A 10,560-nucleotide genomic window follows, 5' to 3' on the forward strand; every position below is an offset into this window, starting at 1 on the left:
TAACATAGATATGGTGGACGAGTAAAAACTCATCTGAATCAAGATTCGAACCCCTATTGTTGGAAACCCCTAAATTTCAAATTTTGAATCCGTCTCTCTAGTTTAAGGTTTCAACCTTATATATAATATATATACTCATACTCAAGTCCCTATGTGCATATCAAATTTATAAGACATCACCCACATCGTATATTTCATGGTTTTCTTATCAATTCCCTATTATATCTCTCTTCCCTTTTTCCTCCAACTGAACTTTCACCTTCTGTCAGCTTTCCACAAAACTAAAGATAAAGAAATTTGTTTTTGCCAAATTTAGCTAACCAACTATTGGATATCAATCCTCAAAATCCTCCTAATCACTTCAACTTCTTACTTTTTTCTATTTTTAGTAAGTTGTAAGTAACTATAAATACCCATACAAACATCTCTAGGCTACTCAAATAAACCTTCCCATTTTATAAACTATAACACTCACTATACACATTGTTCTAACACATTAATTAATGGCTTATTTTAGTAAAGCCTTGCTCTGCCTCCTCCTACTAGCTATAGTCACAGAAGCTAGGAATATAAAAAATACTAAAAATGTAGATTTTGTTAGAACAAGAGGTGCACATTTTGTACTAAATGGATCGCCTTTTCTGTTCAATGGTTTCAATTCTTATTGGCTAATGCATGTTGCTGCTGAGCCAACTGAGAGATACAAAGTCTCTGAGGTTTTCAAAGAAGCCTCTGCTGCTGGTCTCTCTGTATGCAGGACTTGGGCTTTTAGTGATGGTGGCGATGCAGCATTGCAAATTTCCCCTGGTGTCTATGATGAACGTGTTTTACAGGTCGTTTATTATTGCTTAGTTATTTGATCAAGCTCATGTAAAAGTTAAAAACTATTTGACAGAACAAACTTTTTGTTTACTTAATATGTCTCGAGAATTAGAGGCTTATAAGTTTCATGTGACATTGTTTTATATCTATGGCCTTAAATTAACACGGATCGATTCTTTTTGTGATATAGGGATTGGATTTTGTGGTCTCGGAAGCAAGAAAGTATGGGATACGTTTAATATTGAGCTTTGTGAATAACTATAAAGATTTTGGAGGGAGAAGTCAATATGCTCAATGGGCGAAAAATGCAGGAATTCAGAATATCAACAGTGAAGATGATTTCTACACTCATCCAGTTCTTAAAGATTATTACAAGAATCATGTTAAGAAAATAGTGACAAGGGTCAATACAATGACTAGAAGAGCATACAGAGATGACTCTACAATAATGGCGTGGGAACTTATCAATGAGCCTCGCTGCAATGCTGATTATTCTGGAAAAATAGTTAACGTGAGTATGTGATTTTTGGTATGCTAACTATGTAATGAGTCTCATGTTTCTTTTTTTATTTTAACTATGTGGATATGTGATGCCTTTCGACAGGGATGGGTTCAAGAGATGGCAAGTTTTGTGAAATCACTAGACAAAAAACACTTGTTGGAGATCGGAATGGAAGGATTTTATGGCGATTCAATGCCTGAAAAGAAGCAAGTTAATCCTGGTTTTCAAGTTGGAACAGATTTCATCAGTAGCCATCTTATTAAAGAGATCGATTTTGCTACTATACATGCATACACCGACCAATGGTAAAGAGTACTAAACAGATCTCTATATTGTTAGTGCATATAACTTAAACTCGTAAAATATAAAGGAAAACCTTTTTTTGTTAACAGGCTGCCTGGACAAAGTGACGATGCACAAGCAACATTCATGCAAAGGTGGATGATAAGTCACTGGCAAGATTCAAGAACCATATTAAAGAAGCCGTTGGTTCTTGCTGAATTTGGAAAGTCAAGCAAAGATCCAGGATACAATCAGAATGCAAGAGACACGTTCATGAGTTTAGTTTACAGAAATGTGTACAATTTTGCGAAAGCAGGAGGGACGATGGGAGGGAGTTTAGTATGGCAGCTAGTGGCACAAGGCATGGACAATTTTGATGATGGTTACTCAATAATCTTGGCACAAAATCCTTCAACTGCAGGGCTAATTTCAGGGCAATCTCATGCCATGACAACTTTGGCTCATTTGGTTAATGGCCCTAATTTGGGTCAGCTACATGGACATCATCCACTAGGTGTTGGACATCATCCATTAGGAATCGGGCATCATCCTTGAAGCATCGATGAGGTCATGGATAGGCATAATTCGTTTTTAAGGTGTCTGTTTTATATTTGGGAGTACTCCTATGGCCAATTTGGGATCTTAGCAAAAGTTAGCTAGTGTACTGTCAATTAACTTTCTGAATGTTTCTTATTATTCCAACTTGTTTAGGATCTATTATTGTATTCTACATTTTGTTATTGGAAACAGATTTGTTGATCAATCTGAGTTCTGTCTTTCTCAAGTTAATCCCAACTCCTCTGATGTTATTAGCCAAACTATTTCTCAAACAGAAGGCTGTCTGTTAAACTAGACCAAGTAAACACGTTTTATATATTATGTCAATTCATAGCTCTTTAGTGTAAGAAATTTTATATGATCTACGTTAAAACAGGTTATTAAAAAATGATCAGTATACATGTAACTAAGAAGCAACTCTAAATTATTTCACAATCACAATCTGTAAAATCCAAAACAGAGATGTGCTGAGTAAGAATGACCTATTTGTCGACTTCCAATTCTGACATGGCTTCCACGAGGTGAGCAACCAAGCTAGATTTCTCCTTGTTCTGCCCAAACACCACCGCGGATGTTTCATTATTTCCTAACATCAACTTGTCAAAGTCAGTGATCATACATTCTTCTTCAATTTGCGCATTAGATTCCATCAATATTGATTCTTCAAAAAATTTGATCATCTCAACTTCATTCTTACTCAGCACCTCTCTCTTTGGTCGTTGAGCAGTAGATTTCAGTTTCTTTTTGCATCTGATTTTTTTGTTTATGTATATCTTTCTTAGGGCACAAATAACATAATCTGTACAAATATCCTTTTTGAACTTTCTAACAAGAGTTTCAGAAAGCTGATATTCTTGTATGATCCATCTTTCATCCTTTTTATCTTCCTCATAAGTCAGTCTCATCATTCGTCCGCGATTAATAATCTTCTTATGCCATGTCTCCCTCCACCTCCCAATTTTTCCATCCACAATCCTACAAATTGATTTGCGTTTATTCTCCGAAATTGGGGTAATAAAGTATCGAACACTACTATTATCGTCTTCGTTGTCTTCTATTCCACATGAATTGCGGCCATAGCTATAAGTTACCATGGTGGTTGTTTGTAAACATCAAGCTCCGTAATAAAACCATCATCATACAAAGGTTTTTTAGCAATAAATCTCAAAAGGAATGTAAACAACTCTGATTCAGTAGGACAAAACACATCCAACTCCATATCCATTTTTCCGTGCATAGCGCTTTGCTTCCTGTTCTTCGGAAGAATCAACTTACGTCTCCCTTCTTCATTCCGTCTACCTGTTGGGAATCTAACCATCAAGTAAGTGGTTTGACGCGTTGGAGTTGGCTGCTGGCACAACAGGGCAGTGTCTTACCACACCGTAGGTGGACGTGCGATAGCGTTCGTGCTGGTGCTTCAGAATTCGAATGTACTGCGTCCAAGATCAGAACGATCTAGAATGCAGTTCCGATAAATCGCAGGTTTATTCTATATTTATAAGTAGTCAATTCTTGCCTTGGTGGTAAACCTAACTGGTAACAACTAAGGTGTCAAAATGGGCTCAAATATAACTAACCCGTCAGAATTTTATGGGTTGAGCTTAATATAATTTGAATTGAGTTCAGTTTTAACTCTTTTAAGCATTAATTCTTTTTAAATTTTTTTTTGATTGAAATTAATTTAATCTCAATTTCAACCTATTTTAATATTTTTTTATTTGCATTGATGTAATGTATGTTTTTATATTGAATATATAAATTATTGTATATTTTATTTTCTTTTAGAATTTATCTGTCCGTTTGTAACTTTTTTAGAAAAAGATTTGAGTTGAAATTGAAATTGAGTCTGTAAAACTTAGCTAACAATAGGTTGAAATTATGAGAAAATTATACTAGTTAATTAATTAATACAATTATAGTTTAAATAAGATTAATACAATTATAGTTTAAATAAGATACTTTTCATCACTAACATATACCATAATTATCGGGGCCACATCAGAGTTTGTACAGTTGCATTCCAACCAATTATACAAACTATACTTTCTCTCTCTCCATAATATTTTCTCTTTATTATCTCCTTATTTCACTCAACACTCAACGGAATCAGATTTTGAAATGTCAGATAGTGCTTTCAAATTTTCAGGATAACTGTGTTGTGATTTCAGTTAGTATGATAATGATTTCTTTTGATTTTTCAGTTTTATCATTAAATATAATTATAATCGTGGATAAAGAAACACTATTCACTAGAATCACTATAGGTATCTATACCTATATTTATACTACTTTAAAGCCATGAACTTCTTAATTTAAATGTTAAATTATTATAATAGCCCAATTTAAAACACTTATTTTAGTAAATTTATTGTATTTTAGTATTATATTTATTTATTTATTTTGTTCTGTATCATATTTAAAACTGAGACCTTTTAAATTTTTAATATTGATGGGTAGTGATTTTTTGAAAGGTTGTAACTTTGTGATAAAGTTGTAATTTTTTCAATGAGTTGTGACATTTTCGAAAAATTGTAAATTTTCTGAAGGATTATGAATTTATGACTAATCTGATAAGGCACAATAAGCAATTTTTTCATACTATCATTTATTGTCTATAAATAAGGGGGTTTTCTCACACTTTGAATTTTGTATGTTTTCTATTCTTGTTCTTAACACAAGGAAGATAGTGATAGTAGTTCAATTATACAATTACAATATTTCAAACGTTTCACCAAATGTTTCAAAATTTCCTTTCAATTTAACTCTAATTGTTGTAATGAATCAAGTTAGAGGGTGGGTGAAAGAACCCATCACCAAATTATCTCACATACCTTGTTAGGAATCACTCCCGACGAAATTCCCGAAGCGAAATCTTGGTGTTCTTGCGTTTTCTTCTTCCTTCTCCTCTTTTCTCCTTTCTTTCAAAGCCTAGTCTATTTTTCTAAGTGTGCAAACTGAATGGGATCAGTTTAGGCCCCAACATATTACGCCAAAACGAAATAATTAATATACTTAAGGAAAAGACCAAAATACCCTTACTAAATCCGATTTTGAAACTTTCACTGCTCAACTGCCCATCTTCCGAAGGTTATATCTCACTCGTACAACCTCGAAAATTTGCAAACTTGGATTTGTTGGAAAGATCTTCCAACGAACTTTCCATCCATTTAAAGATCTCACCTAAAATCCTCCTGAACTAGAAGTTTTGGCTGTTTGAAAATGGCCAAAATTCACTTTTCCTTACTTATTTCCGAATTTGATCTTTATTGTTTTTCTTAGTTTAACCTTAGTTTATCTAGAATCTGAGATGTACAAAGGGGTTTATTCACATTTTAAACTACGATTTTTTATGCTTTCTATTCATATGTTCTTAAAAATTCGCTTTTGATTTCAGACATTGACAATCTCAAAGTTCAATGAATAATTGAACATTACCTAACATGAATGTTGATTAATATAATACTCAAACTGAAAACATCAAATTTAGTATATCTTTTATATTTTACATCAATATTTATATTATATTAGAAGTAAGAACTCTAGCAATACAATTATAGCAAATTAATGCATTATGGGAGAGGGAGGAGAAAGTATATAAAAGAGGATGTATAGCTAAAATATTTTAAAAGTAACTAACTTTCTATAGTAATACTTCCTCCGTCCAGTATTGTTTGTCATGTTGCATTTTTTGAAAATCAATTTGACTAATTTTCAAAGTTAAATTAGATCACATTAATTCGATATTTTAAACAAAAAAAATTAGATATTCTAAAAGTATATGAAAAGTACTATAAATTGCAATTTTTTGCATATTAATATGATTGAAAAATTATATCTTAAAATGTTTGTCAAAATTTTTATAATTTGACTCTAAAAATAGTAACCATGACAAACAATATCAGACTGAGTGAGTAATAAGAAAATCTACATCCACTATTCATAGGAACTTATGCTTTATGATTTAGTTTGTAATTGTTTACACAATTTTTTAATTTAATAATATTCACATTATTATTAATGTAATACTAGCATATACAAACGCATCAACAAAAGTTGGATGGTTTTTCATCTTTTTCTTTAGGTTTAGTTCAAGATTTTGATGAATTTTCAGGATCAAAAAATAAGCGTAAGGTAAAAAAAAATTGCATCTACAAGCAATAAATCAAAATCATCGAAGAAGAAGATCTTCAATCTGATTCAATGGACCAACAAGACGGGGAAAGAAATTGAGGTGAATTGCATAAATTGATTTTATATTCCATTGAAGTTGTTTTTATTATTATAGTATAACATTACAGATTTCGAGATTTATAGCCAATTTTTTTCAGATTTACATCGTACTTATACAATAGATTTTATGTGTATGTATCAATTAGTTTTCTTGTTTATATGATTTTATGATATATTTTGTTTGTATAAGTTATAAAGAATTCGTATTTGCATAAATTTGAAATTATATATAGTTATCTTGTTTTTTTATGTTTGATAAATATTAGCAAGTATACGTTTCAACACTTTTGAAAAGTCAGTTTGACTAATTTTTAAAGGAAAAATTACATGAATTAATACATTTTAAAAAATAATTACTTATTTTAGCGATATTTTTTGTTTATTACCATTTATAGCAATATTGTGATAAATCTGTAATATGTATTAAAAGTGAATTATGTATGCAATTATTTGAATTATAATTGTTATTTAAAATATATTATGTTTGTTTGGTAAAAAATTGTCACATTGTATTGTAAGTGTATTAAAATGTGTGATAAATGTATTATCCATCATTAAAACTTGTATTATATGTGAATAATAAATTGTTCTTTGTAATATGTATTAAACTTGTATTATATATGAATTAAAAGTGATTAAGTGAAAAAAAATATTATTGCTATAAATGGTAAATATTTTCTTATTATAGTATATTTATGTAAGTTTCCCATTTTTAAAAATGTAATTCGATAGTTTAAACAAAAAATTTTGATTCAAAAACTTTAAGAAAAGTACTATAAATTGTAATTTTTTGCATATCAATTTGATGAAAAAATACATCTTAAAATGTTAGTCAAAGTTCTTTTAATTTGACTTTAAAAATAGAAATCATGACACTAAAAGTGGACGGAGAGAGTATACAATTACTTTTTTGTATTTCTATATTATCAACAAATATACGTTCAAATTATTTATTTATATAGTTTCGACATTTGTACATATATATTTATTGTATATGTCAATCAATTGTGTGTGTGTTTATTAAATAATTTTTGACATGTTATCTGGAAAGTTAAATTTATCTTTCTTTATCTGGTAGAAGTCATATTTGATAAGAAATTCTACTCATATACAATAACCATAAATATTTGTGGGATTGTTTTTCTTTTAAACATCTAAAATATTGCCTCATTAATTAAGTTATGAATCCAATTCATATTTTTTTTAAAAATTCAGCGAGATATATACAATAGTTATTGAAACTATAGCCATGCTATGTAGTTAGACAAACAGTTACTTAGGAGGCTAATTATATTTTAAAACTCTGCGCTGTTTGTTTAGCTTCTCAAATTAAACAATCTTAAACCTTTTCACCATTCGTAGTGTAAATTTTGATTTGGATAGTGATTGCTTCGTTTTTGAAGACCAACAAATTTAAAGGGGATATATATATAACTGAATTGGAAAAAAAGGTGATTTTTAGAGATCATTTTATTCTGTTAGGATAACTACTTCTTCCGTTACTTAACTAATCATTTTCCAATTATATTTCAACTTCCTAATAAAGTCATGCCCTTCATGTTTTTCCTTCCAACACGAGTCGGATCTAGAATTTTAACTTTAAAGGTTCTGAGTGTTATACTTTTAAAATAATTGATTTATATATACTTGTTGAAATATTTGGAGGGGGCGCATCTGAAAATTACATTGTATATAAAAGTTTAAATCTTTGTTTGTGTATATTTAGTAAATGTTTAATCAATTGATTTTCACGAGTATTTACTTTTTATATTATAAATTTTCTTAATAAAAATTCTGAATCTGTTGAAGCCTGGTGTCGTAGTTAAATTCACATGCATTTCAATATTTCTTGGCTTCAAATCATGCAGGATAAAAGGAAATATTCTTTAATTATAATCTCTTCCACCTTTCCATTGGACATTCAAGTTCCTATGAAGTTATCAAACTAATTAAAACCATGCACATGGAGAAGCACATTTATATTACATCACATTTAACATTTAGAAGGTTAAACAAATCAATAAATTAATAAATAATTGATAAAAAAGTTAAAAATTACATATAAATATTATAAGTGTATGACGTGAAAGTGCTGATTTGTTTAAATTGAATACGAATTACTTTTTCTATATTGATTTTACAACACACATTATAAATACAGATTGCAATAGCATAGAATCATACAATTATATTAAATACCGAAAATTTGAATAAGAAAAATAACACTTTACGAAACGAAATACAATATCAAACATATATTTTGAATTTTTTTTTAAAAAAAAAAAAAACAATTTCTGGACCGCCACGTCATCCATTTGTTAATTTGATATAAGATTTGTTTTCATCCCAAATGAAATGACCGTTACACTTTCAACTCTCATTCTCTTCTTCAATGGCAATTCTCTCTGCAATATGGCGATTTGACCGTTACAGAAGCACCGGAATAAGGCCATGAAGATGGATCTTCAACGTCCAGATTCTCAATTTCCCTATTCCTTTCTCAATTCAGGTACTTCTTCTCATTTTCCTCTGACTTAGGGTTGGGGGCAACTCGTAGGAATGGGGAAATTGGTATATCAATCATGGTAGTTAGCTTTCTCTTGTTGAATTAGTAATCTGTGTAGATTTGTATTTGTTGAACCTAACTAGTTTGGAATTGGGGGTAGTTGGCTGATCGATGGACTTTTTCGGGATTTTCGCTTCAATTGATGTATTACTCCATAACCCAGTTTCTCGTTTTCCTTTGGACTACGTCAAGATGAACATTCACCTATTTTCTAACTGATTTAGTTTCTCAATGGAGAGCACACTGATGTAAACAAATAGAAGAAAGAAAAATCCATTCTGTTTCTTGAGTTTTATCTTTATACTCTAGTATTTTATTTGTTTGGGCTTGGCTGAGTTCAATTTGCTGGTTAGTTTGACCAGTATTTGGGATTATGCACTATTGTTCAAAGAAAGGTTTCTGTTTCGTATTGATTTCAATATAGGATTGGAGTGGGAAGACCATTTATGATCTGCACGGACTTACAATAGTGAAAACTAGTTATTCTTTTCAATTAGTGAGGTTCTGCTTCTGTAGGAGGTTTGGTAATTTCAGATTTTATGAAGGTACTGTTAGGATGAGCTCACACACATCTTGATTATTTCATTAGGTATCTTATCTTCACCTGCTATCAGTATTAGTAGAAAGAGATACAACATCTATGAAAGCATCAATATACCCACGGATAATGAGTTGACAATGACAAATCGAAAACTAAACGTTTCAACCATGCCAAGTTCAGTATAGTACAAAATTAACCTATGATTGATGTACATCTAAATAACTTAAAAAGCTACCTATTTTGGTTCTTCCTGTATTTCACAATACATTGTTTTAACCTGAAGCAGCTTTCCAAGATACTGTATTCTTTACCAGGTTTGCGGAGGCGGACCAATATGCGTGGGATCTTCTATAGATTCTTATCGTCCTCCTCTTCAAGCTCCAGACCTTCAGCAGCCAGAAGCCTTCTAATGACTCTTTTCTTTTCTTCCTCTGCTTTTCGCCGCATTATGTCTCTTTTCCTTAAGACAAGTGTATGTCGCTTTAACGTATTATTAAAATTCTCCACAGAAGCCTTTCTCTCATTAGCAATGATTCGTCTTTCTTCTAAAAAAAGATCAGTGGGATACGGTCGGCATGAAAGTGATAATTGCATAACTTTGCAAGGACAACCCATATGCGTCAACTTAACAAGATTTTTCAATCAGTGTATCCCTTTCTGTGGCTTCAATCTGCATTCTGATTATTCACTAAATGAAAATGTGTTGTAGAACTGCTATATTTATACCTTTTCTTTATTAAGTATTCACCAAACCTAATTGTTTTATCCCTCTTTTCTGACTGGGGCAGGTTAGAGAAATTAGTCACTTTTGCACCTAGGGAACTCGTTGGCAAGCTGAGGTCCGGGTAGGGGGGCAGGTGGGTACGGTAGGTGGCCTCGGGGCATGGCGCCTCGAGGTCCGGGGGTAGGGTAGGTGGCCTCGGGGCGTGGCGCCTCGAGGTCCAGGGGTAGAGGGCAGAGGGGTAAGGTAGGTGGCCACGGGGCTTGGCGCCTCGAGGTCCATGGGTAGGGGGAAGGGTAGGTGGCCTCGGGGCGTGGCGCCTCGAGGTTCGGGGGTAG

The 10,560-nt window shown here is 31.8% G+C and overlaps 2 protein-coding genes across 2 annotated transcripts; both read left to right on the forward strand.

The window, feature by feature from the left end:
- Positions 1-503: 503 nt before the first annotated feature.
- LOC107022403 (mannan endo-1,4-beta-mannosidase 5-like) lies at positions 504-2,192 on the forward strand. The gene is made up of 4 exons (XM_015223024.2): positions 504-833; positions 1,013-1,333; positions 1,427-1,629; positions 1,717-2,192. The coding sequence occupies exons 1-4, from the start codon at positions 504-506 to the stop codon at positions 2,159-2,161; spliced, it is 1,299 nt and encodes a 432-aa protein (XP_015078510.1). The 3' UTR covers positions 2,162-2,192.
- Positions 2,193-8,757: 6,565 nt separating this feature from the next.
- LOC107022656 lies at positions 8,758-10,276 on the forward strand. Its single transcript, XM_015223253.2, has 2 exons — positions 8,758-8,903; positions 9,816-10,276. Exons 1-2 carry the CDS (start codon positions 8,846-8,848, stop codon positions 10,208-10,210), a joined length of 453 nt encoding a protein of 150 aa, XP_015078739.1. The 5' UTR covers positions 8,758-8,845; the 3' UTR covers positions 10,211-10,276.
- Positions 10,277-10,560: the final 284 nt, after the last annotated feature.

This window comes from Solanum pennellii, chromosome 6 (genome assembly GCF_001406875.1).
Source record: "Solanum pennellii chromosome 6, SPENNV200".
In the NCBI taxonomy this organism is placed as follows: Eukaryota; Viridiplantae; Streptophyta; class Magnoliopsida; order Solanales; family Solanaceae; genus Solanum; species Solanum pennellii.

What these genes read in the sequence shown, in the direction of transcription:
- LOC107022403 (XM_015223024.2), top strand. Translation starts at nt 504, where the DNA reads ATGGCTTATTTTAGTAAAGCCTTGCTCTGCCTCCTCCTACTAGCTATA. An exon ending in ATGATGAACGTGTTTTACAG is followed by an intron (nt 834 to 1,012) that starts GTCGTTTATTAT and finishes TTTGTGATATAG; the next exon opens with GGATTGGATTTTGTGGTCTC. An exon ending in CATGCATACACCGACCAATG is followed by an intron (nt 1,630 to 1,716) that starts GTAAAGAGTACT and finishes TTTTGTTAACAG; the next exon opens with GCTGCCTGGACAAAGTGACG.
- LOC107022656 (XM_015223253.2), top strand. Translation starts at nt 8,846, where the DNA reads ATGAAGATGGATCTTCAACGTCCAGATTCTCAATTTCCCTATTCCTTT. An exon ending in CTATTCCTTTCTCAATTCAG is followed by an intron (nt 8,904 to 9,815) that starts GTACTTCTTCTC and finishes ATTCTTTACCAG; the next exon opens with GTTTGCGGAGGCGGACCAAT.